Source organism: Fistularia commersonii, chromosome 2 (genome assembly GCF_037954325.1).
Source record: "Fistularia commersonii isolate RoL2024-O1a breed Wild chromosome 2, RoL_Fcom_v1.0, whole genome shotgun sequence".
NCBI classification, from domain to species: domain Eukaryota; kingdom Metazoa; phylum Chordata; class Actinopteri; order Syngnathiformes; family Fistulariidae; genus Fistularia; species Fistularia commersonii.
The window spans coordinates 14,710,207-14,736,558 of NC_141285.1; the positions used below are offsets into that span (position 1 = coordinate 14,710,207).

The following is a 26,352-nucleotide window of genomic DNA, read 5'->3' on the forward strand; positions in this document are numbered from 1 at the left end:
AAAATAGTGTATGGCGCTTGGAAAGCCCAAAGGGCAAGTAGTCATTTTGTTTAAAAAGTAGTCCTGTCAATTACTGCGTTTGGTGAGATAACCAAAAGTAATTTCCATGTTTAGAATCAGTATGTATGTTGTTTCCCATACATAACGTCTGCATCTTATTAGTGCTTTTTTATTTTACACTTGTATTTCAGTGTAAACTTCCAGTGTGTGAAATCCTTGTGCAGTTGTGTCTGGCACAAAATAGGCTCAACCAGGCTTTCTGTCATTTCCAGCGCAGTGTATTCAAGGCTGTGTACTGTACATCTGTGGGAGAGGAAAGACTCATGAGCTTGTCTGTGTGAGAGAGACTCACCGTGCCCTAACACTCACTAACTGCTACCTAACTCTGCTCTGCCGTTGCCATGGATACAGTGCCCTCTCCCCCCCTCTTCCCTCTCAGCGGGTATGGAGGGATGGGGCTGGAGTGGAGAAAGGAGAGGAGAAGTGGCTCTGTCTGCTGCCTCTGCGTCATATTCATACCAGTGCAGCTGAAAGCTGCCCCCCTTTTCCCTCCTCCCTCCCTCCTTCCTTCCCTCGTTTCTTCCTTCTCATCATCCAATTTGCACACTGCTAGATCCCCCTCCATTTGTGTCTCCTATCTGCATCTACTCATCACACTTTCCTCCTTTCTCTCTGCTGGCTCAGCTTGGATTCCTTTGCGTGTCTGACCTGGGCAGACTTTCGTGAGCGAGTAAGGGCGCAGAAGAAAGAGTGAGACAAAGGTAAGCATCGAGATGGATGATGTTTGAATGTATTTGTCTGTGAGAGAGACTAATGGAAATAAATCGAGCTGGAGGAAATAGTGACAAGACAAAAGGCTGAGATAAGCGGAGAGCGTTAACTCACCTGAGTTAAGGATTTCAGCATCCTTTTAAACATTCTGTTGTGAATTTAGTAAGAAGCATTTTTGTACATGTGAGCAAATTCTTGCCTGTTGTCTAAAGGCAACATACTATGAATGGGTTTCGTGCACAAGCATATGTATGTCTTTGTAATTCAGGCAGTCAGTATGTGTTCAAGCACTTTACGATACGTCACTTAGTGTCATGGAACTGATGCTCTGTTCCCCACTGTGGGACGATTAGACACATTCTGTTCTATTCCCTCACAGGGGGGAGAAATGAGCTGAAAAGATGGGAAATGTTTTTTTCACAGAGTTCTTTGAGCAAAGTGTGTTGATAGGACAGTAATCTGTGTTTCCAAGAATAGGGACTGAGATGAGAGGGAGAAGAGCTTACCTGACAGCGCAGCCAGTGTTAAAGTGCTCAGCTTTAGAGCCTAATTACCCCTGTAAAAAGAAGCCATTTCCCAAATCACATACATGCAACCCTCCTCTCCTCTACTGTAGCATGGTGCTGCCACTTTGTGTTTTGTCATATCTCTTTGTTCATGTTTTATGATTTGCTATAACTGAGTATTATGTAAATGTTCAATCCATACACCCCAGACCTACAAACTGCACAAAGAATCAAATGGCTACAAAATAGCAAATAAGATATGGCGAGAGTCGGAAAGAGACAGGCTTGCGGAAACAGACAAAACAGAAAGTGATGTATGTGTGTCAAGGGGAAATGAAAAAAGGGAGAAGACAAATACAGAAAAATGAAACCCACTCGGTTGTTCATTGTGTCTCACTCCTGTGAACATGGTCTGACACCATGTTTGATATTTAACTGTGATGATTCTGCCAGTTCATTGTTGTGCAGCGACTGTTCTTGTAAGCTCTCAGTTCAAGTTAGACCTTTTCTTGTCATTTGTTAGAATATTCATTGTGAGTGACAGACAAGAGATGTCTTCGGTTTGTCCTATCATTGGGGACTCAAGTAGTATTGAAAACTGTATATTCACATTCATACTTTTTTGTCAACTGTAACTGAGGTTGTCAGATGATATGAAATTTCTGCAACTTGTCACAGGTCAGCAGTGTTGTCAATCCCTTTGACAATACCAGGTTCACAAACCTCTAGATATTACTCCACCTGTGTAGCACATGTGAAGCAGTTATGTGTTTTGGGGTTTGTGTGATGAAGTATGAGATTAGGAGATCATTGGCTCATGGAATATGCATCATCAACTGAGAGAAGTTCTGGATTGAAGAGGAAATGGTAAACCAGAGATAGGGGAGGGGAAGGAAATGGAATAACATCCAACTACGCTGCAGGAAGGTCAAGCTAATATCAGAGTGAGATGATCAAATTGAGAGTGAAATGTGCAAAAGGAATGGCAAACCTGATGGGCTAACAGTCTTTATAGGGGTGTTTACACTTAACCTTGTAGGCTGAGTCTATGCATGTGTACATTTGCATGTGGATGCTCTTCCTGCTTCCCATGGGTCTTGAGTGTCCCTGCACTCCAGGTGGGCTTTGCATTTTTAATCGATACTGTCTGTAGTGATTAACACTAGTCTTCTCTCTGCAGCACAAAAACAGATGGAGGGAGCAAGAGAGGGGAGCAGAAAGAGAGATGGAAATCTGACATACACAAGACAGAGTGCATGTGTATGTATGTTTGTTTGGCAGTAATGACCCTCTGCCTCTGGGCTCCTACTGAGTATGTTTATCTCCCAGAGCAGCACTGGGCAAAAATAGACGATGCATCACTGCCACACACACACATACCTTGGGCATTTTCTCTTTTTCCTCTCCTTTACTCTAATTGTCTCCTTCTTGTTTTCTTCCTTTCACCCATACACGTACACACATCGCTGTGTTTCATGCTGTATTATTTACTTCACACAATTAAGGTTCTTTCTTCCTATATCACGCCTTTCTTTTCCCTCCCACTTGTTTTGCAATATGCCTATTAATGATGCAGCCGAAGCCCCACTGCCTACTTCCTGTCTCTAACAGAGAGAGGAGTGTAGTTCTGGTGAACATGCCCTGCTTTGTACCACTCCCTCTTATCTCTCCACCCTTCTGTCTGTGTTGTTTTCCTCAGAGTTAGCCCATGTGAGCTGTGTGTGGACTGAGTGCAGCTGTTTCTTTCAGAGCAGAGCACAACATGTGAGAAGATGTCTGTTGGAGGTTGTGCTTGTCCTGGTAAGTGCCAAGTGGTCTCTTTTTCTCTCTCTGTCACTTTCCCCTGTTTCCTCGTCTGTCTCTGGTGCTGTCAGAAAGATGAGTTATGTAAAAGAGCTGCAAAACCACTGAGGGCCAGCGTCAAGCTGTGAGAGAGTGAGGTTCTGTGCGTTCGCAACACATGACCTAAAACAAGGCTACCACACTTCAGGATTGAGTTGTTCAGCAGTAGCTCTCAGTCACGCCAGCTTGCTGTGCAGCAGATCAATGGTTCTTTGGGTTTTGCCATGTACAGACACTCAGATATCAATACTTCACTTGCTGAATCTTTCGCTCTCTTTTTCAAGCACTGTAAGTCCACACAAGAAAGAAATTGATTCGGTTCTGTCTTCTGCTGCTTCTCTTCTTTGTTATAAAATGATGTGTTTATAACACGTGTTTCCTGTTTATTTTTCTTAAATGTCAAAAGAGTTGGTGATAGCCACTGCTTTTTCCAGAGGTGATTTGAACTGGATCAGCATTTTAATTAAATCATTGCAAAATGGACGGACACCTGTCTCTCTTGATTAGTTCATCCATTAATAAAGGCACTTAAGAAGATTTAACAAATGCTTGAGTTAGCTTGGAGTTCAGCAGCACTTTGAGTGTGAGGAGGCTCTTTGTCATTGTGACTTTGCAGTTTTCAATTTGCTTTTTGTTTTCCAAGCAATTTTGATCACTAGCGCTCAAAAATATGTGTGTGTGTGTGTATGTGTGTGTGTGTGTGTATACCCACGTACCACCATGTGTTTCTGTATTTTACATCTAAGACACATTTAATAATAATTTTTCTCTTTTTGAGTATTAGAAAATTTTTGACTTTGGAGAAATTTCTGTCTAATAGCACCCCAGTGAGAAAGGTATGCACAGAGACAGTTGAATTGTGCGTTGTGTTACCATGAGGATGAGCTTCATGCAGCACCAGGGAGCAAGCAACAGATAGATATTGAATTGTAGCATCTGCTGGAAGGATCTTAGAGAGGGGAGATTCAATTAGGGTGTCTGTATCATTTTAATGAGGTGGCCATGATTCATTGGCAGTCCTCTATCAGATTGAGTAATATTAGCGAGACCACTGCTTGATGCCCTTTTTTTAGACCTTTCATCTTGTCTGCTGTCTTGCTTCCTCCAACTTCCCTTCTGTTGTAGTTTTCCAGTCTCTGCCTCTGGCTCCTACGCTCCCTCTGTCCCTCTGTTGACAGTTAACTGTAGAGCAGAAACATTTAATGACATCCACATGTTTGTAAAGGATGCACGTTTGTAAAGGATGCACAGGCTATGAGGTACACCATAGGACTTGCCATGTGGATGTCGAGAACTAAAATACACAAACACACAGATGCATGTACGCACACACACGTTTACACTTTCAGGAATGTAGCAAATACATTGTATGTACACTCACACGTAAACCATCATGATAAGCCTGCTTGGGCAAGTTTAGGCTGATAGCAAATCCCTCAGACACACACAGAGCAACATTTTTGTTTTCTTCTCCTCATGCGCACTTTAAATCATGTTATGTAAAGGCTTGTTGTTTACATTTTTGTATGATGGTAGACGAAAAGTACACCTCATGTTCCTACATTTCCACAGGATACAGATATGGACCCACTGCTATCTTGACATCACCTCCCTTTTGCCATTTTGCACCTGAGAACACAAGAATATTTGATATTAGAGGAGAACAGCTAAGCTTCTTTATAAGCGTGTATTCATGTAACAAAATGTAAGCCTATACAATAACATACCTCTCCCGTCTGTCTAGTTTTGAAACCCTGCTGTTGTTGTGACTTCAGAGTGAATCAGCCTCTTTAAGGCTTTGTTCCCTACATGAAGGATCTCTGTCCTTACACAGTAGAGCCAATCACATCCTTTGTTCAGACTAAATGGTAAAAAAAGATTGTGTGAGTGCTGAAGATACCCCCCATTCTCAAATGTACCCGCTCAAGCACACTCTCACCCCTCCCATTCTCCCTCTGCCCCTTTTTTCTCTCACTTTCTTCCCTGATGTCAGTCCCCCATCCCTCATTCACTGCCTTTTGCAGCAATAGCAGTGTGACTTCATGCAGAAAGTCACATGGCTCCTGATTGGAGAAAAAAAGACTTAAAGCAGAGCTAAGATGGCAGCCTAACAACCACAGCTTTTTTGATTACCATTGCACAACATCACATCCATAGCTTTATCCTACTGCGCGATAGCTTGTTCCTCTTTCTTCTTCTTAACTTCTTCCTTTTCTCTTCACTTTGCAATCTATTTGCAAGATCAAAATGGCTGTGTGTGTGCAGAGGCATAGAGAAAGAAGGAATGCGTGGGAGACAGATATGGTGGGGAGTCCAGGGGGTGGGGGCAGAATGGAGACGAGCTGTTGTGATGTCACATCTGCGGCAGGCCGACAGGATGGCAGTGGAAAGCTGGCATGTGCCACACAGCCTTGTAAAGGGGGAGACAAGGGAATGTGGGGAGGGAAAGTGATCAAATTCAAAGCGCACATTTATCTGTGAACTGTTTGTAAGCTGCAGTGTATTCAGTACATGAGAAACTAGGAGAAAGTGACATCAACAGTGCTCAGACTAAATTAGGGATGTGCTGAAAACAAAAGATGCAAGGACAGCCATAGTGTCTGAGAGCTTTGTGTGACTTCTAACAATTTAAAGCTTTTGTTTTTGTAAAAGTATGAACCATCAGTTGGATTAATATCTTTGTTAAATATTTGAATTGTCAACTCTGCGTAGATATTGTAAAATTCAGACAAAATTAGCCCATCATTTGACATTGAATGTCACTGTTTTATTGTGTTGATATAATTTATATTACAAATGAAGCCAATTGTCAGAATTTCAAAGCTGCTTGAATATCTGGAAATCTTTCTTTACTGTTTTATTTCAGAGCATCAAAATGTTGCAGATGGTTCTGATCCATTGTCACTGAAGAAGTGACAAATGAGGGAGGCTTATATAACGTTTTTATTGACATATTATATTAGAACACAGGTACATTGGTCTAACCTAGTAGTGTATAATAAAGGCGGTGTTTCTCAATATTGGGTAGGGCACTCTTAACAAACCGCAATATGATGTTCCTGATTGCGCCTGCTTTTCTTTTCCTAAGAGAAATGAGTCACAGGTTGTGCTTTATTTCATAAGGAAATTTTAACAATTTCCAGGATGTTAAAATAAAAGCCTGTATTAAAAAGGCTGTTATCAATTATAACTAGACTCTAATCAAATCAGTAAAGCCATCTATCAAGCAGACATTTACATACTTGCTGCAATTTATCTTTGGCAAATGCAAGTTAACTGTCACACTGAGTCTTACAAGCTTCCTGTGGTTGATGGGTGTTTTTTTATTTTTTATTTTTGGCAGCCGTATTGCTTGTATCAGTTAGGTGTCAAGAGTTTCCTTGACATGTTTTTTCCTCCCCTTCAGTGAAGTAAATCAGCAATACGAATCTGGAGGTGCATATCACCAGCAATATATTTTTTTCAGAATTTCTCTGTACTGGCCAAAACAAATTTGCTTAATGGTTGAATAAAGTTTTTTTTTTAACCAACAGGCAATTTGAAAGCTTTAGCTAATCTCAGTTGGTCTCTGTTAAAGCCAGTAATGAATTCTCTTTCTGTGTATTGGCTTCTCTGGGGGTTTAGCACAAAAAGCAGAAGTTCACAAGTATGATTAGAGAGATCTCATGAACTGTAAAAAAGCCTCTAGGTTTGAGACTCCAGTGAATCTCTACTTTGTACAGCAGGATTTAAAACACACGTTCATATACACTACAATCAGTTTTGGAGTAATTTTGAGAAAACTCACCAATGTATTTAAAATCACACAGCAATTAATTGAATTGAATTCAATATGGATAATTATGCCTATATTGACATGGAGGAGTTTAAAAATGTTTGTACAAAATGATGGTGGACACTAGCCTGCTAGATGTCTCGTAGACTATCAAGAAGACGTGTTTCGCAGAAATATCAGAGGACAGGTTGACTTGTGTTGAATTGAGAGCTGCCAGCTCGTAAAATGTAATATTGTTTCCATATCAACATATGACAAAGTATGTTTACGTTTAGCTAATTTTCACAAAAGTCATAGTCTCTGTTTAGTAAAGGAATGAATAATTGTTCAACCTAGAACAGAAAATACTGAGGACAGGTATCATTAGACAATATGATTCAAACTAAAGGTTTACAAAACCATAAAGAAGAATTGGAAGAGTGAGTTGGGGGGACTGAAAGAGATATTTTGTTTATGCATACTGTATCAAATGTAGTTTCTTTGATGCTGTTGAAACTTTTTATGAGACAGAATTTCTCCCTGATGGATCATCAAACTGATAAGATTTTGATGATCCTCTTGTGAATAATAAATAGCTTATATGTGTAGTGCAGATGCTGATGGTATTTTTGTGATTTAGCAGCAGGCCAATCCCTCCTGCTGCAGTTGCATAGAACCAGTCAGGCAGTGTCTGATGATCTGCCCATTTGTACATTTTTATCTTTCCATTTGTCATTCAGCACAATACAGAGTTAAGAGGTGCAGGAGAACCATCAGCCTATTCACTGTTATATATTTGTAAAAGACCCAGAGCACATTTCAAAAGTTTAAAATAAATATGTGACATTAAATATCCTGATTTGGGCTTTTTTTGATTGGTCCCGATATGTATTATGTCCTCACAGATGCAGCAGTTAAGCTCTGTCTCTTCACCTCCACAGAATGTGGCCAACAGGAGATAATTACCTTTTCTTTATATGAAAACTACATTCTGACAGACGGTTGCTACCGCAGCTGAACATACACATTCATTTGTCTTGATCAGAGGTAGTGTTACTTTACTCGAAAACTAGCACCTTATTGGGGAAAAACAACTAATTCTCAACTCACTCAAGTTAGTACACACCTGTGCAAAGCTGATTATTTCAAGCTAATTCAGTAACTTTACTGACCTCCAGTGCGACAACATATGCTTATGTAAAAAAAAACTTTTTAAATGCACTGACTTCAGCACATACATTAAAATTTTCATCTTTGAGTATATATTGCAAGCTTTTTTCACCAATTCACATTCAGGATACTTGTTCTTTCCTTGTTTTTTATCATCTTCTATGTATTGCGGTGACTTTGTTTATGCAGCTTGATTGATCTGGCCTCTCTTGAAAAAGACATTTTTAATGTCAGTCTTACGTGGTTCTATGTTACATCTCTACATCATACTGTTGTAAATGTCCTCAATGTGACGCCTGTTATTCACAGAAGTAAATTGATTAAATTCATAGCCAGAGCTAAAGAAAACATCTTAAGCTCAAACTGGGGAGATAACATGCAACATTCCCTTTTTCCATCATATAACAACCCATTTCACCAGGCCTTTCTGCATCATTTTTATGAAATACAAATGCGGTCCTCCTGATGATTTTTCCAGGGTTCAAAATATAAGCATGCAATTAGTTCATTATGGTTATCTCCGAGTTAGTTGAAGTTATATCCCTTTATCAAACAAAACAAAAAATGGATGCCTTCATTTAGTGCGGATGAACCTTTCTTTCTATTCAAAATCTTTAGGGTATTTAAATCTGTTGCCAGCAGAGGGAGATGTGGATCCGCAGACAGAAAAGACGTCGGTCTATGGTCAGGAAAGATTTAAGATATACCTTTGTTTTGTTCCAGCATGCTGTTTTGAAATTATGTGTTGTAATACGTTATTTGATTTAGCTCTTGAAATATCAAAAGACGAGGAGTGATCGTCTTCGCACCAAATGTAAAGTTAGTGGTTTGATTCCTGTGCTCCTCCTCGCCTGTTTAATATATATTGAGCAAGACACTGAACCCCCGAACTGCTCCGCAGGAGAAATTTTAGCTGCCCACCACTCATGTTTTATCCATGATTGGCACAGTGTAGATAATTTCCCAACAGGGATTAATATTGGATTAAATCAAATGATATACATATATATATAGTGTGTGGGTGGGCGTGCGTGCGTGTATCAAACATCCTGGCTACATTTTCCAATCCGTCCTTTTTGAATAATGATAATAATTAAAAAAAAAAACACCCCTCAAAGTCTGATATTTAGGATTATGACTCAGGCCAGATATCATGATCAAATCACAACAATTACAGATATTGGTTACATTTTTTTTTTTACTGAAGGTGATAGATGGCTTGTAATGAGGGAATCCTTTGCCCAAGGATATCAAGGTTGCACACTTTTTAGCATGTCAATATTTATTTTTTATCACCTACTAATTTTAAATGGCTTCTAAATATTCAATCTCATTCATTTTATGTCTCTTGTTTAAATGCATGTGCCTTCTAGCTGTATGAGTCCTATCATTTAATGATTTGTTTTGAAATGTAGTATACAAATAATTTCATCCATCCAACCATCTATAATCCTTTGTGCTTATCCAGCACACGGGGTTCTAATTCCAGTCAATAATGGTGAGGTCAGCAGTCAGTTACTGGGCTAAATAAATGTTTCTCGAAATATCATTGAGGCAAATAGTATATTGCTTAATTTGTCCTCACAGTAATGTGCAGGAAACTCTCTTGATCAGATGAGTCATAATTCATGGCTAAAAAAATAATCTGACTTTAACAATTTAAGAAAAATCTATCACAAACAAGCTGGTCGAGGAAGCCAATAACTGTACTGTATAAGACTCTGGTAAAAAGAAATCTTTGAGAATGTTCTGTAGAACAGACTTATACATGAAGCGAAAATACGTTCAATGTCCATATCAAAGCAGAGACGATATAATCAATTATTCTCATTTGATTTAAATAGAAAATGCTTTTGCTATTGTTATTGTAAATCGATACTTTTCATTGGGTATTTACACTGTCAGTCTCTAGTGTGGTCTAAAAATATTTAAACACGCTCTGTCAATAAGAGTTCTTTGTGTACTCCTTTTATAATTAACTAACTGGCAACTCATGTATTTCACAAATGGAGCTTCAGATGCACTTAGAGACCGCAATAGGTGTTTTGCCCTTCAAATAAACATCAGAGTGGTTATTGATTAAAAGTGAGGCTACAGATTATGCTTTTACATAATATGAGGCTATGAAAGGATCAGAATTGTGGTCAGAGTGATTTGAGTCTTCAGCTGATTAAGCTGTCTTCCAATAGACCCAACAGACAGTTTGCAACCTACCATTTGTGTCATAGCAAAGATCCAATACAATCATGCATTTTTTACGAGCTCATTGAGAGCCTGATGAAAACACAGGTAAGAGCTACCTGCATGGCGTTTCCGCCTGATGCACGTCAGACGGTGAAGCTACTCCATTGTCCAATGGAATAGCTGCAGGGTCATCAGCCGGGGACCACACTGCATTGATGTTTCGCTGTATTAAACCCGAAGCATCTCACTTAGGGGGAGCAATGGCAGGGACAACTCCCTGCCATCTCTTCCAGCCACTCCTCGGACCCTTCTTTCCCCTGTGACATGTCCTTTCTTCTCAGCCAAGCCAGAAACTGACTCTTTGTGCCTCTTCTGCCAAGTCCTTGGATGTCTTCTACAGTTTTGACCCGGTCACTCCTATCTAAGGAGGCGCTGGATCGATGTTCCGATAAACCCCTTGCAGCCAACTTCCACAGGGAAGATAGTGGTCGACCACCCAGACTCTTGACACTCAGCTGCCCGCTCTCAGTATTTGTCCCTCTTCCTTTCAAAAGCTGCCTCCATTCCTCAGTCCCAAGGGACTGTGAGCTCCGCCAGGATCACTGTTTTGGCTGCGGGGGACCACAGCATGACGTCTGGTCTCAGCAAGGTCGAGCTGTTGATCAAGGTCCACTCTTAAGTTCCAGTTGCATTCAGACAGTGATGATCTCTCCCTCTGGCTGATGTTCTAAATCCCAGCCCCTTGTCCAACAAAGTGAATCAGCTTCCATGTTCTTGGAGGACAGTCCTTGGCTACTTCCATCCTTTGTGCCTCAAGGTCTTGTGCCAGCGTGGGCTGGACCTGGTTGTGCCGTCACCTGTGCTGACCCTGAGCCAGAGCTGTCTTGGAACTGGACAGGATGTCCGTAAACTTGGGTTTGGGGTGTTGCAAAAAAGGCAGTATTCCTCTGAGCTGTACCACTGACTCAGATTGCTAGGGTTGGAGAGGGTGTCGTAGATGGCCCGAATGAGGAAACTTAGGAAACTTGCTTGAAAAATCTTCCAAATGTCGGACCACTTGATGGTCCTGTTGACTACTCCTTCCCAAGTTGTCCAACATCCTTGCTGCCAATGGCCGAGTGCTTTGAACTTGTATTGCTCCTCCTCACTCCTGACCACCTCCTTGATCACCAGCCCTTTCCTCTCCTTTCTTGTCTACCTGACTGCGTCCTGCCAACACCTTGTTTGTACATCAGCCTGCTGATTGCCTGGTTGACAACCTCTTCAGCCTTCCGTTTGCGTGCTGTTCGAAACCGGCGCCTTGGTGTTTTTTACAAACGGGTAAGTTGAGTCTCTCAGCTCTAACACGAGACTCGCCTTTTCCTGTCTGTAGTCCAGATTGATGGACTTCAGTGGCAGCTGGAGTATGCTTTTTCCAAACAGGCCTATATTGGAAAGGCTTCGAGGTAAATCAAGACGTTTGTGGATGAAACTGTTAGCTTTGGCATCCATCTTCATTACTGATCTCACACAGCTTCAGGGACCACATCAGGTGCTGATAGAGGGTGAATTGATAGCACCAGACCTTGAGCTTCCCTGGCAAGTGGCCCTTATCAATCCTCTCCAGGCTGTCAGTAAGCTGCTGCATGATGGTGGCAGGCATATGGGTGTCAGACAGATCGTCCGTATACAGCCTTCCCAAGCTTTGGACGGGTTGATAGCCAACAATAGAATCCTTTTTCCGTCTACTGTTAAGGAGATGAGGTCATTCCTGGCTCCCCTTCGAATTGAGCGACTGTGCAACTTTGCTGGTTTGATTCTCATTCTGGCCCATCCAAGGAGTTCTTCCAACCTCTTTAGGAGCCTGGCAGTACACGGCGCTGTTTGCTGAAAGCTTGTTACATCATCCATGTAACTCGGCAAGGCTGGGAGTCGTTGGCCTGACTGTGCCCTTGACCCATCTGTCTACCACCAATCAGAATCGCCTCAAAGGCTGCTGTAAAGATGATGGGAGAGATTAAGCAGCCGATTGCGATGCCTTTCTCAAGCTGATGCCAGCTATTGGTTGTTTCCTATGTGGTGTAGCAAACTTGAAAACTGCTCAAGTTGTTGAATACCAGCCTCTGGATACAGGTTGGAATGTGGACAACTCAAGGGCAAAGGTGATAAGGCATTTTCTATATCCAGCCAGACAACATGCAGGTCGGACGTCTTCACATTTGACTGTCTGAATCTAGTTCCAAATCATGGTTGAATGTTCCACGCAGCCTGGGAAACCTGGAATGCCTGCCCTCTGACAGCTGGTGTCGATATAGTTGTTCTGTAGGAGATAGCTGGTCATTCTCTTTGCCACCACTGAGAAGAAAATCTTCCTTTCCACATTCAGTAGGGCAATTCCCCTGAACTGGCTGATGTTATGGGAATCCTGTTCTTTTGGGATGAGGGTAGTTATTGCTTTGGTCCACTCTGATGGGATGGTTTGGGTCTTCCAAGCAATTCTCATCAGTTTCCAAAGGAGCCTCAGTACCATTGGGCAGCTCTTATATACCCTGTAGGGCATGCCGTTTGGGCCTGGTGCTGAGGCAGATCTTGCCTTGTCTACCACCTGCCTGAACTCAGCCCACCTTGGTGGTGTCGTGTTGAAATGAGATTCAGGCTCAGCACGGCGCGGCACATATCATGGGGAACCAAGAGGAATGTTCCTCTCATGGTAACTTAGCTGCCTTTTCATGTGCTCCTCAAGCTCCTGTGCTGTGGCTTCCAACCTCCCATCCTTCCTCTCCTCAAGGAGGCACCTGGCAAACTTAAAGGGATCCTGGAAGAACTTCGCCCTCTTTCTCTCCTTTTTGCTCCTCTGTCTTCGGATACGCTCCGCCCTTCCGCAAGGTCGCCAGCCTGTCTCTGATTTGGACCCAGAATGCCTTGAGCCCTTCCTTCTCATTGTCCGCAGCCTTCCTCCAGGCCTTCCTGAGTGACCTCCTCTCCTTTGCCAGATTTTCCCCAAATCTCTCATAGCCTTCTCTGTATATGATGTTATCGGAGAGGATCAGCTTAGTAGTTACGCTATCTTGCAGAGCTTTTCCAAGGATAACATGCAGATAATGGTTGAGACTAACAGAAATATGACATGTTTCATGATTGGCGCCATCATGGTGGTGCAGTGGTTTGCGCTTCAGCCTCACAGCATGACGGACCGTGGTTCCACTCGGACAAGGGGACCTTTCTGTGTGTAGTTTGCATGTTCTCCCAGTGTCTGCGTTGGTTTCCTCCAACTGCCGCGGGTTAATTGGGAAAAAAAATGACCGGTTGTCTGTGTTTGACTGGCGACCAGTCCAGGGTGTACCTTGCATCTCACCTGATGACAGCTGGGATAGGCTCCAGCTACCCTTGTGATCTTGAATGCAGGATAAGTGGTGGATGAATTAAGTCGGCTTCACTACACATCTAAATAAAGGTTCATTAATCTGAAATACACTGCAGTTATATACACTGATGGAATTTTATGCAAACTCCAAATATGTACTTTTAATCACTCTTACCTTTTTTGTGTTTTAATAAACCATAATTGATGCTGAAATTGAGCTAATGTTTAATGACCCCACCCCTCCCCCCAGCATGGTACAGGGGATTAGAGTGGCTGTCCTTGGAACTGAATATTCGTGGTCTCATTCCCACGCTCCTCCTACCCAACAAAGTGTTGCTGAGCAAGACACTCAATTGCTAACTGCTCCCCTGGCACTGTTCAGTAGCTGCCTTCTGCTCATGGTTCATCCACGATGGGTTAAATGCAGTAGTCTTACTGAATGCAACAATAAAGGTCTCTTTTTTTTTTCTTCTTTGAGAATATTTTTAAAATACAAGATACAACAGCTTTTCGGGATTAGCTGCCGGAGATCTTGAATTATTTATACCAATATCTATGAAATATTGAGTTCTTTCCTCAAATCGCGAGACTAAAATGATATGACAGCAGAGCTTTGCGTGTGCCTGGGAAGGTTCTCTGTCATTCAGACAATAGTATTTTTTAGCAAATCTTGTCAGTTCAGAACTGAAGAGCAGTCGTCCTTTGAACTGAACATTCCTTGTTTGATTTCCGTCTCCTCCGTGCATGCTCCAATGTTTTTGACCAGGACACTGACCTCCTAACTGTCCCCCTGATGCTGCCCAGTGGCTGCCTTCTGCTCATGGTTCGTCCATGATCGTTTAAATGCAGTGGTCAAATTTAGCTGATGTTGCGCTGTATGCATAACTGAATGTGACAAAAAAGAAAAAAAAAAATGCTGTTCTATTAATCATATTAACCCAAGGGACTGTCTAATTACTGGTTTTGAAATATATCTAACTATATATTTAACTAAACAAAAGAAGTGGCAACGCATACCCTCACAGATGAAAAAAAAAAAAATAGGAGTTTCTTAGTTGAATTACCCCCAAATTAGAATCAAGAATATTTTTTATGATGGCCAATCACAGTCCCATAATAAAAAACAACTTTACCCAATTCCAGCCAACAACCAAAAGGGGACTGGATTAGTGTTGAAAGAGGATTTTCACCAAAAATGCAATACAGTTTAGTTAATCTTATAAAAGTGTCCTCTGCTTTGTTTTGACAGTGTTGCTCAAAGCGGATTGCGAGAATACCACGTTGCCACAAAGTTTGAAATCCTATACTGCATGCATAGCCCGGTTTTTAAAGTTAAACCTCTGATTTTATTCATTTGGTGCTCAAAAGTATGTAACCTGTTGCTATGAAAAAACTGATCCAATAACTGTTCATCCTTAAAGCCACACACCTACGACTGCAGGTTTGTGTGTGTGTGTGTGTGTGTGTGTGTGTGTGTGTGTGTGTGTGTGTGTGTGTGTGTGCGTGTGTGTGTGTGTGTGTGTGTGTGTGTGTGTGTGTGTGTGTGTGTGTGTGTGTGTGTGTGTGTGTGTGTGAATGTAAGTGATAAGTGACGAGATAGGCGGAGAAGCCTAGTGGAGGCGTGGTTTGTGTTTGTTCCAGTCTCAACCGACTGGCAGGAACAAAGGGTCCTGTAGTAATGTTGGTAGGAGATTAGCTTGGACAGTTCACATATTCAAATGTTAGCTAAAACAGTGCAGTACCGTATTTTAAATTCATAGGGAATGATTTAGTTACATACGCAATCGGTCCTGTGGGCGGTTATCGGAGTTTATTTCTAAACGACGGAGCTGCTGGGGTTTCGCCGTCCAGCCTCTCCGGCTAGCAGCGAGGCTAGCTGGCTAGAAGCACCGAGCGAGGGTGTTGAGCAACACCGCGTATTCGCGATCCATTCTCTGCAGGTAACTCCCACTTATTGCCACACAGTCAAGCAACACCATTGGTTCCCATTAAGCCACTAAACGGATGGAGAAGTCCGCGCGTATCGCAGTGATAAGGTTGTGATGTAGCAACAAGGTTAATAGCTTAGCAATGGCATCTGCTCAGCGGTTAATGAATGCGGCCCTGCGGTTCAGTTTATGCCCGGCCTTGAACATTAAAGAAATTTTGACTTCCTGTTTAATCCGCCATGCGATGCCCACTGCCCGGGCCATGCCCTAACATAACTAAAATATACGAGTATGTTCAAGAGTTTTCACCTTATTTGGATTGTTTATAAGCTATAAGCCCATCTCATCATCTGCCCGGATGCATCTCCATTGTTTGCGGTGATCAGTTATGGCGGACTAACCTGTACCATTAAAAGTTATGTCTTATGCGTTCTGGTTTTGGTCCGATTCCGGTTTCTCTGCATTCTGACTAAACATGAGCAGTTGTTTGTAGCATTTCTCCCACCTCGTAGGGTGCCTCCTGATTATACTGTTATGTGTTCATCATAAGAGTCACAATCAAGAATAATATAGCGTCAAAATAGCGGCAGGAATTGGGATCACGTATTAAATTAGTCACGTCCCCGACCCAAAGCTTGGTTTGGATGTAGCTCTTGTAGGTTGTCTGGATCTCTTCTTGCTTAATATTGACATTTGTGGTGACTGATATATATATGTGGTGCCCTCATCATTGTCATTGCTGGCAAACGATTCCATGAAAGTATTTCCATTTGTGTCTTCATCTGTTTGTTGAGGATATCAGCCAATTTATCACCATCTCATATTAGAAGAGTGTAGATAGTCTTGTTTGTTTTCCTATAGTGTTTGTAGACAGACTTGCCAAAGAATTGTGATTGATAATTGGTTTGTCTTCTGCCTATTAGTGCGACATGGTGTTGTAGGAAGAAGCTAGATTTTGTGGTTTTGGGTCTGTAAATCAGAGATTTCATTGAGAACAATTATTGGTTGCTTGATTACCACTTATTGAGTATCACTATTGATGAGGGCCTGACCTTTTATGACACTAATATGAAAACAAGAAAGACCAATACCCTTGTAAAATAAGTAGTTTTTAAAGGAGAAATGAATGATAAATAAAGGATGACAGGACACTCAATTTTGCTTAACCACTGCTCAAGACTTCGATTGTCATTCATCTTGAACTGGAAAAACAAAACAAGGCCTTTGCCCATGGGCCTTCCTCATCCGTTAACCCAGTGTGACTGATTAACACATGTCAGCTAGGTTTGATCTTGCTGTGGTGTGGCTTGGTTGTTATCCATGTTTAAGCTCCTGCTGGTCTGTCTTTTTGGTTGTCCCTTTTGCATTTCTGAATATAGAGTCATATAATCTATTTTGCATGCACTGTGACAGATATAAAAATCAACATGGTGCTGTTTTGAGGTGCTTGTTGATAGTAGTAAATGTCCAAGTAGGGGAATCATAAACATCTCTAGAAACAGAAATTACTTTGGCTAGCAAAGGATTATCTGCATGAAGACATTGCCGTAAATGTTTATTTTCCCTAGATTGTAACTTCTTGAAATAGTTAATAATGATAATGTCTATAAATGTATTCGGATTGGTATTGTTGAATTAAGCCCATGCTGAATTCCTACAGACAGTATTTCCTAAATGACAGATTTTACCACTGATCAGTGGAATTTAAAATCTTTAGTAAGACGTAATTACATGCAGCTGATGCCTGTCTGGGGTCTCCTTTCTTAGAGATGAAGAATAGATGTTTTCCCTGTGCCCTTAGTTGTTTGAACATGAATGCCTTATCTGGGCAGACAAGGGTTAACAACAACCAGGGCAGCGAGTGGGAGGGAGAGGGGGATGGGTAGAGGCAACCAGAGGGGTAGACAAACATTCACAATGCAGAGCAAAATACACAAATGAATTGTGACAATTAACTTAATGAAAGTTGTTCACAAATTACATATCTTTCCACCTATGAGGGTTATGTTAATATTAAATGTCCTATTTTTTCTGTGTTTTTCATGTGTAATGATATATAATAATTATTATTTAATATGATAATAAGCATTCCAACATATCCAGTAAAAAATGCCACTATTATGGACACATTGATTCGTATTTTTCCTTGTGATTGTGGCATTTCTGCCGTCTAAGAAGTAATGCACTTTTGCCATCACTCAGATAAACGTAGTCCATTCATCAGATTGAAGGTGCATTAGATTATCACAGTATCAATAAATAATTTTAGGTGATGTGCTTTTGAGTAAATCACAACAACACATCCAAAGTTAGATTACTTCAGTGATTACGTGATTTGAATGAGCTAGCCCTAAATAATCTTAAGTATCCTCTAAATCTCTGCTCTGCTTGTGTGCAGGCTGTTCGTCCAAGTCATTCAAGCTGTACTCTCCTAAGGAGCCCCCCAACGGTGGCAGCTTTCCCCCCTTCCACCCAGGCGCTATGCTGGACAGAGATGTGGGGTATGTCTGATTTGCTCTGCTAAAATTGTGTAAAAATTTCAAGGTTTAATGGAAACTAATAATTTGTGAGCATGTATTTTCCATCCAATTATTGAGATTTTTTAAACATAAATGCTGTTATTCTATTCTCAACTTATAATTTTATTGTTAAATTACTAAGTATTTTTGACCTTTAAATCACAAATTGACATTTGTAAAGTACAGTCTATTTTCTGTTGTTAAATATTTTTTTTCCGAACAATTATTTATTTTTTATTTTTTTTGTAATTTAATTTAATTTTTGTTTGGGAGGTGGTTTGTCTCAAGAATACATACTAGAGATCTGTTACCCCAATGTGGCTAGTGTTGTGGTGCTGCTTGATCATACCTTATTTGATGCAAGTCTGAGTAAGTCTTTTTTTTCCTTTTTTGGCACCCTTTCCATTGTGCTCTGCTTCTTGTGCAGAACCCATGGTTGGTCTTTTGCTTGACCAACTGTTGAGAAACTCAGTATTTCAGCAGCGAAGACAGAATTATTGGAAAAAATTGGAGCAATATGTCTCTTACATTTCTGTGATACTGTTTCCCTGTTTCTGTCAGGCCTACACCCATGTATCCTCCTTCATACATGGAGCCAGGAATGGGGTAAGTTAAATTACTTCATTTTTATATTTTCAGGTTTGAAAAAATGGTTAATACAGCATATATTTTTTTCCAAATTGATTCTTTCTTTTTGTTCAAAACTGGGATGACAATAATTCCTTATAACTAACATGTTTGAGGCTGGTACCCTTTCTTTTTACACTGCTGGTGTTTCGGAGGCCAAGAAGCAGCTTCAATAGCAGTTTGTTAAAAACCCAGTTTCTTGTTTCAGGAGACCCACACCCTATGGAAATCAGACAGACTACCGAATCTATGAGCTGAACAAAAGGCTACAGAACTGGACAGAGGTGAGAGATGCTTGGTAATTCACCTAATGATTAGTATCAATTCTGTCAAATATATAAATATAGCATTGATTGACATTGCTGTCAATAGTGCCACAGTTATCAGCTTCTTTGAATTATGTACTGTTGCCATGCTTTCAGATTTTTTTGTCCCATCTGCTGTTTGTTTGTAGCCAACCATGCTAGGGATTTTGTGGGAAATTAATCCCGAGACCGCTCTGACTCAATTTACATTCAGGCTCTAATAGGATTATCTGATCAACCTGGCTAAAACGCAGTTGGAGTGCCAACTGTTTACATGCCTGAGAGTGCAGCCGAATAGCTGAAATAAGCAACACTTTTACTTTACTGTTTACTCCTAGACATTAGGGGGGAATGTAATGTCGTTTTATTTAGATTACATCATCCTCAATTTAGAGAGTTAATTTCTTTAAAAGAAAAAAAAGAAGAGCAATTTGAAATCATTTTAACATTAGAGATACAAGTGACAGCAGCACCCATTTTGCATTTTTTTTAAATCGTAATATTGCCAGTGGGAACGAAAAGAGGAGCATAAAAATGATTATGAAAAATGCTGTTAAAGCAGTTTATGCATTTACAGGCTTAAATCTATCATAAAGTATGAGAACCTGCATGATAAGTTATATTGCCAGTGCATACAAAAAATTCCTGAAGACCTTTTACATTTTATGATATGTAGATCATTAAGAAATTGCAAAGAATTTACGTGAAACAAAAAAGGCTTGATATTTATTCCAAGTCTGTCTTTTTTTATGTAAAAAAAAAAGTGAAAACAGGATGTGAAAAATTTTTTGAATTTCAGATGATACTAATCATTGTTTGTCCTGCAAGTGTTATTATTCATTATTATATCATCTTGTAAAAGTAGTTGTGTTTTTACATAATTGACTGCGTTCTTCTCCTAAAACTTTTGGTCAGTGTTGAATACTTACATTTGTTATCAGTGCATAATTTTTTCTGGTAATATTGTGAAAAAGTAAATTGGAGTGCAATAAAGTAATATGTCAATGATGGGTGTTCCTTTAGGACTGTGACAATCTATGGTGGGATGCTTTCACCACTGAATTTTTTGAAGATGATGCAATGCTCACCATAACTTTCTGCCTGGAAGATGGACCCAAAAGATACAGTAAGAAATAATTTAAAGATGTAATTATTTGAGTCATTTTGTATTGATATGTTTCGATATTCAACAATATGCCTATTTTTTTATGTCTTCAGCCATTGGCAGGACATTGATTCCACGATACTTTCGGAGTATCTTTGAAGGGGGTGCCACAGAACTGTTCTATGTCTTGAAACATCCAAAGGAGTCCTTTCACAGTAACTTTGTATCTCTTGACTGTGACCAGTGCACTATGGTTACTCAGAATGGCAAACCTATGTTTACACAGGTAGTTACTATCTCCTCAAAACATATGATCTTTCTGTCACAAGTGATTTTTCTGACTGTCCTCTTTTTTTATTCTAGGTTTGTGTAGAGGGCCGTCTTTATCTGGAGTTCATGTTTGATGATATGATGAGGATCAAAACGTGGCACTTCAGCATTAGACAACACAGAGAGGTCCTCCCCAGGAGCATTTTGGCCATGCATGTAGGTGTTTTAATATATGAAACACTCACTAGTGCACCTTTTTAAATTGACCTCATACAGTATCTCTTTAATTCCTTAATGTAGGATCCGCAAATGCTAGACCAGCTAGCTAAAAATATCACCAGATGTGGGCTGTCCAACTCCACACTCAACTACCTCCGTGTAAGAAAGTACCTCACTATCATGCTTCTCAATTTGTAACTGGAGTCCCTTAAATTGCACAAATAACATCCTGCTTACACTTATATTTTTCTGCACATCTTTTCTTCTCAAAGCTTTGTGTGATATTGGAGCCCATGCAAGAGCTAATGTCCAGACATAAGACCTACAGTTTGAGCCCCAGAGACTGTTTGAAGACCTGTCTTTTCCAGAAGTGGCAGAGAATGGTAGCACCTCCAGGTAAAAGCAGTGGTAGTTGTTCTTACTGGCAATAGATGTCATGACTGTTTCCTAAATGTCAGTTCTAATTCTTCATCCAATTGAAGTCTAACTCCCATTGTGTGCCAAATCTTTGACCGTAACTTGTAGGCAAAGACTCATCTGATTCCTGGAGATTTAATTTCTTTGATGTCATTACTCATGGTATTTTATGCACTTATAGCTGAGCCAGCCAGACAACCACCAAATAAACGGCGGAAAAGGAAGGTGTCCGGTGGGAGCACTGTGAGCTCTGGCGGAGGCAGCAATAACAACAGCAACAGCAAAAAGAAGAGTCCAGCTAACAGCTTTTCTCTCTCCAGCCAGGTACCTGTAAGCATTACATCTATTCGAACTATATTTGCACCTCCGAGTAGAGTTAGGGAAGGTATGGGAAGATAGGGTAGAGCAGGTGAAATTGGAGTGTGTGTGTGTGTGTGTGTGTGTGTGTGTGTGTGTGTGTGTGTGTGTGTGTGTGTGTGTGTGTGTGTGTGTGTGTGTGTGTGTGTGTGTGTGTGTGTGTGTGTGTGTGTGTGTGTGTGTGTGTGTGTGTGTGTGTGTGTGTGTGTGTGTGTGTGTGTGTGTGTGTGTGTGTGTGTCAGGCGGTAGCTGCAGTATTTAATGTGTTGGCGGAGGTTTAAATGCAGGTCAGGATAGAGGTAGCTTTAGGCTGTGTCTGGTGGCAGGTTTTTGTATTGAGTTATAATTGGGTGGTGGGTGGAAGGGCCATAATTCTATGTGATAGATAGATTGAGTAAGTAAGACCCCCCCTGATCTGAACCAGTGATGGGCAGTCCCTGGGGCCACAGGCTAATGGATATATAGAGGAGGTATTATTGATTGGAATAGCTCATTGATGCATATATCATACATTTTTGGTCCATGGAGTTGGTCTACCTTGCTCTGGTTTTCTGTTGGAACAGTTAAGTTTCTCTTAATCAGCCTGATTCACCAGAGTTACTTCTAAGCTTATCAGAGCACACGTTTGACACACCACTGCTGGCTTACTTGGTTGGTCGACTGAGCGAAAGAGACCCGAGGTGGAATGAAACCTTCCCTGTGTTGCAGCACTCAAGGATCAGGGATGCCCACTGTTGGCTTATAGGGATGGCCCTCAACCCAGGTTCTTGGAACAGGGGAAGGGTCTCAGGGCCATATGGACTGCTGAGCTGTCTGGATAGCTGACCCTGTTTGATACTCGAGGAACTACCCATTGTCCCACACTAATTGGGGTCATATTAAGAGGGCGCTGATATTTCTACATGTTTACAATCCCTTTGGCCAAAATTACTGACTTAATATAGCTTTATTTTGAATTCTGTAAAATTTGTTCCAAATATCACATACATGAGTATATCTGGATTAGACCATAACCCAAAAATCTCTTACATACTGTAGTTGCAACTCGTCTACAAAGCCAGTCATTCCGCCCACCCCCTGTATTATGGGGATAATATGTACCGGCCCTTACTGTCCCCTTTAGGACGTGATGATGGTGGGAGAGCCCACTCTGATGGGAGGGGAGTTTGGTGACGAGGACGAGCGTCTGATCACACGACTGGAGAACACACAGTACGATGGGGCGAATGGCCTGGAAGATGAGGACAGTTTCAACAGCTCCCCTGCACTGGGGTCACACTCACCCTGGAACAACAAGACTCCTTCCAGTCAGGAGAGCAAGAATGACTCCCAGTCATCCCAATAGAGTGTTGAGGTCCCAGCCAGCCCCTTTTCAATGCATGAACTACTGGGATCCACCTGAGCCAACGTAATAGCGGGAAGAGACAGGGACAGGGGGCCCGGAGCACTTGTGTTCAGTTTTGTTTTCTTTATTTTGCCAACCTGTTATTTGAAAGCCAAGCAGACTGGTTAGGGAAAAGTATGATAGTTGATGTACTTGAATGAGCGCTTAGCTGTCACATGAAGGAAAACAGCCTCGCTCCCTCACAATATTGCATTTGCTCAGTGGTGCTCACCCATGGCCCTTGTCTTCTCTGCTCACATCAGTCCTCTTAGAGATGTGGTGAGACTTGTGGGATGGCAGCCTGTGTTTTGGTTTCTTTACCCCGATTATTGCTCACCACATTGTTTAAGCCAGAGTTGACATGTCCTGTTGTCCGAGTGCTCACCATGGCCACCGTGTCAGTGGGTTCTTGTTCCAACCTCGGGTCTCTCAGGTGTGCGTTTTGATAGACGCACCTCATTGTTTCTGCTGTGCTCGTGACATAGGAAAGAAATGCTACGCTTTTATTTAACTTATTTTTTTTGCAGGCTGCAGAACACTGTGTTTACTCTTAGTATAAAAAATTCATCAATTTTTTAAAAACTTCAATTATTTGTTTTTGTAGGACCTGGTTGGAACAAAAACCTGTACAGTGCCGGAGCTTGAGGACCGGAGTTGAGAACCACTACGCTAAAACTTAAACACTCAACCATCTACCAACACACACACACTCTCTCACACACACACACACACACACACACACACACACACACACATACACACACGCACACACACACACACATCCATATATATATAAACATACATATACGCACACATATATATACATACATACATACACACACACTCACCTTCAGCTCCAACATAAACATCAAGGTACAGCAAAGAGGTGGTACACAGCATGTCTGGACCAGAGCACCAGACGCTACAGAAGTGTGTTTCATTTTCTATGTTTTAGACTTATTTTGATTTTTCTTTTTTAATTTTGTAAACAATTTCTAAAAAAAACAAAACAGACAAGCAAGCAAACAAAAACACCCCAGAATATTCTTTGCACTGTTTTCACTATTAACTCCAATCTATTTTTCTTATGAATTGACGGTGTATTTTTTTTCTTTTTATATTATTGCTAATGTATGAACTGTACAACATCTGAAACTTGCAGTATATTAATGTGTAAGTATTGCTGTTAGATCATTCTTATTGTGATGGTTATAACTTTCATGTAAATCTATGCTTGATGTCATCCATCTGTGTCTGACTACACACTGTCATGAGGTCCACTGGCTCCAGTACTAGAAAAAAAAGGTAGGGAGGAACAAGGCTAGTGTTTTAAATGTATACTACATCCCATTCGGTGTGAGTTTATAGCAGCAACACTGGATACCAGTTTCTCCCTAAAATTTCTCTAAAACATGCGCCTGGTTTGGATCTGTTGTCTTCATTGCAGAACGTTAGCGTTGTGTTGAATTCTCTATCTGGGGATGCTCTCTTTTGAGAGCATAACAAGAAACCTCTCAAATTTGCTACTCAAAGTATTTTAAAACCACATTTTGAAAGGATTGTAAAATAAGAAAAAAAAGACTTTTGTATTAACTTAAGTTTCCCAGAAATGTTTTTAACCACAATTAAGAAAGCTGCAGACCAAGGAGCTACATGTAAAGATTCTTTAGATACTGATTACACTGCGCTGTTTGTTTTATGAAGCATCATTTGTTGGCTTTACCCCTCATGTTTGTGTCTGTGCTTGTATATTTTTAGGTAGTAATTTCTGTAAAAGTTATTCTATGTATTCCTCCCTAGAACTATGAGAAATTCAATCTAATGTAAAGAGATGAAAAGCTTCCTAAAAGTTTTTTTTAAAACGTGATTTTTAATCATGTACAATCACTGATAAAAGATTTTTTCCCTCATTTTAGCAAACTGTATTTATTTTTCTATGTACTGACTTCCTGTTTAGTTCCAACCCACATGTACAGTGCTCATGATAATATATGGAGGATTTTGTGGGTCTGTTGAGTCAGTTAATGCAGGTAAGGGTTGATCCATGACTATTTTTTTTTTGTCATGCAGCTCCTGAGTTAATCTGGCTTGACCTTCACAATGGTTCAATAGATTCACATTCAAGAGATGTTTAATAGCTATTTTTTGCTGTTGTAGGTTTTCTGGTCCATCTGAAAATATATCGGATGCACAGTTTTAAATAAATTACCACATTTAGAGAAAATATTTTATTGACCTCCAAGTTGTCTTTTTTTCCTGTGAAACTGTCTTTCATGGTGAGTCATTGATGAAAAGCCTTGTTTTTTTCAGATGCTGGAAAGTTGCTGTAACAGTGCAACCTTTCATGAAATGAAATAAAAATGTATTGAACCCTTTTAATCATTACTGTACTCATGTATTTGTTCTATACAGAAATTTCAAATCAGATCACAAGCAGTTAATTAGAAATTATTTGATGTGTTACTGGAATTCGCAACAATCCGCTGTGTCAATGTCTGGTATTAACCCCTCCGAAATGATTCCTCATCAAAGGGCCTTAATAGTAATGTGTCCAGCAGGGGTCTCACTGAGCTGCCTGTCATAAAGTCTTTCATTACAAAAACAGGCAGTCATCTATATATCGTCTGCTGCTTGACCTGCACTATATGTGAACATGTAGCTCAGTTCAATCCCTGGCATCTCCACTGTAAGTCGCTTTGGATAAAAGTGTCTGCCAAAATGACTACTGTAAATAACTGTATACTCTGGGTTGCAGCTGGAACCTATCCCAGCTATCATCGGGCAAGAGGCAGGGTACACCCTAGACTGGTCGCGAGTCCATCACAGGGCCACATACACAGACACTCACTTATTTGGGGCAATTTTCCCAATTTTGTCCAATTAACCTGCGGTGTGATTTTGAACTGTGGGAGAAAACCGGAGAACCCAGAGGAAACCCATGCAGACACGGGGGGAACATGTAAACTCCACACAGAAAGGTCCCCTTGTTTGACTCGAACCAGAGTCGTTCGTGCTGTGAGGCTGAAGCGCTAACCACCGTGCAGCCCGCAGGCGGTCATGTTGCCTTCTAATTTTCGCTGATATGTAGGCAGTTGTGTTTAAATTCCAACCTTGCAGAAATGCTGCAGGACTTCACCGGTTAAGCCCTGGTGTTAACAGGTTACGTTAGCAGCTTACCCTGGTATGCTGGATCACTAGATGGTAATGCAACAACACAGAGAGTTGAGAATCGATAGTTGCTCTGTGTGTCTGCTTCTTTTACTTCTGAATTTCTAACATTTTTTTCTTTAGTAAGTATCTATAAAAAATAAATTCGAATGAAAATTAATTGCCAGTCTGTCATTGGCTTTTTTTGTTAAAGTTTGAACTGTCAATAGCTGTAGATTCAGAAGTCACAAATAGAAAACAGCTTTTGTTTCTGATATGCAAGCTGTTGCTGAGCTGTGAACAGCATCACATAAGAACAACCTGAGATTGAGTAAACAAGGCTCTGCTGCTCTTTATGTGAAATGATAAACATCAAATTGTCAAAAGGAGGAATTTCACACTATGACCTAAATCTTGCCAGTTTCCCCTTGGTCTTTGGTCAGACTAGATGTAATAACAAAAGCCATGGTGGCAGCAGATTGAAAAGTGATACAGTAAATTTGT

General features: G+C 40.8%; 1 protein-coding gene and 1 long non-coding RNA gene across 7 annotated transcripts; one reads left to right on the forward strand and one right to left on the reverse strand.

The window, feature by feature from the left end:
- The first annotated feature begins 446 nt into the window (after nt 1-446).
- Nucleotides 447-25,080, forward strand: ldb1a (LIM domain binding 1a). Of its 6 annotated transcripts, none has more exons than XM_086169604.1 (12): nt 447-761; nt 2,977-3,077; nt 17,897-17,999; nt 18,579-18,623; nt 18,853-18,928; nt 19,973-20,075; nt 20,168-20,340; nt 20,418-20,540; nt 20,625-20,702; nt 20,816-20,939; nt 21,142-21,284; nt 23,306-25,080. In XM_086169604.1, exons 2-12 carry the CDS (start codon nt 3,050-3,052, stop codon nt 23,357-23,359), a joined length of 1,050 nt encoding a protein of 349 aa, XP_086025730.1. In that variant the 5' UTR covers nt 447-761; nt 2,977-3,049; the 3' UTR covers nt 23,360-25,080. The 6 variants fall into 6 exon arrangements, with proteins under 6 accessions (XP_086025730.1, XP_086025722.1, XP_086025686.1 ...); XM_086169596.1 differs by having other exon boundaries at nt 624-761; nt 21,142-21,290; XM_086169560.1 differs by lacking the exon at nt 23,306-25,080 and adding an exon at nt 22,441-22,792 and having other exon boundaries at nt 624-761; nt 21,142-21,290.
- On the reverse strand, nt 4,159-5,412 carry LOC147236484 (uncharacterized). The gene is made up of 3 exons (XR_015107277.1): nt 5,253-5,412; nt 4,638-4,748; nt 4,159-4,301 (listed from the first exon to the last, which is right to left on the reverse strand). It is a non-coding gene; the product is annotated as an uncharacterized LOC147236484 (long non-coding RNA).
- Nucleotides 25,081-26,352: the final 1,272 nt, after the last annotated feature.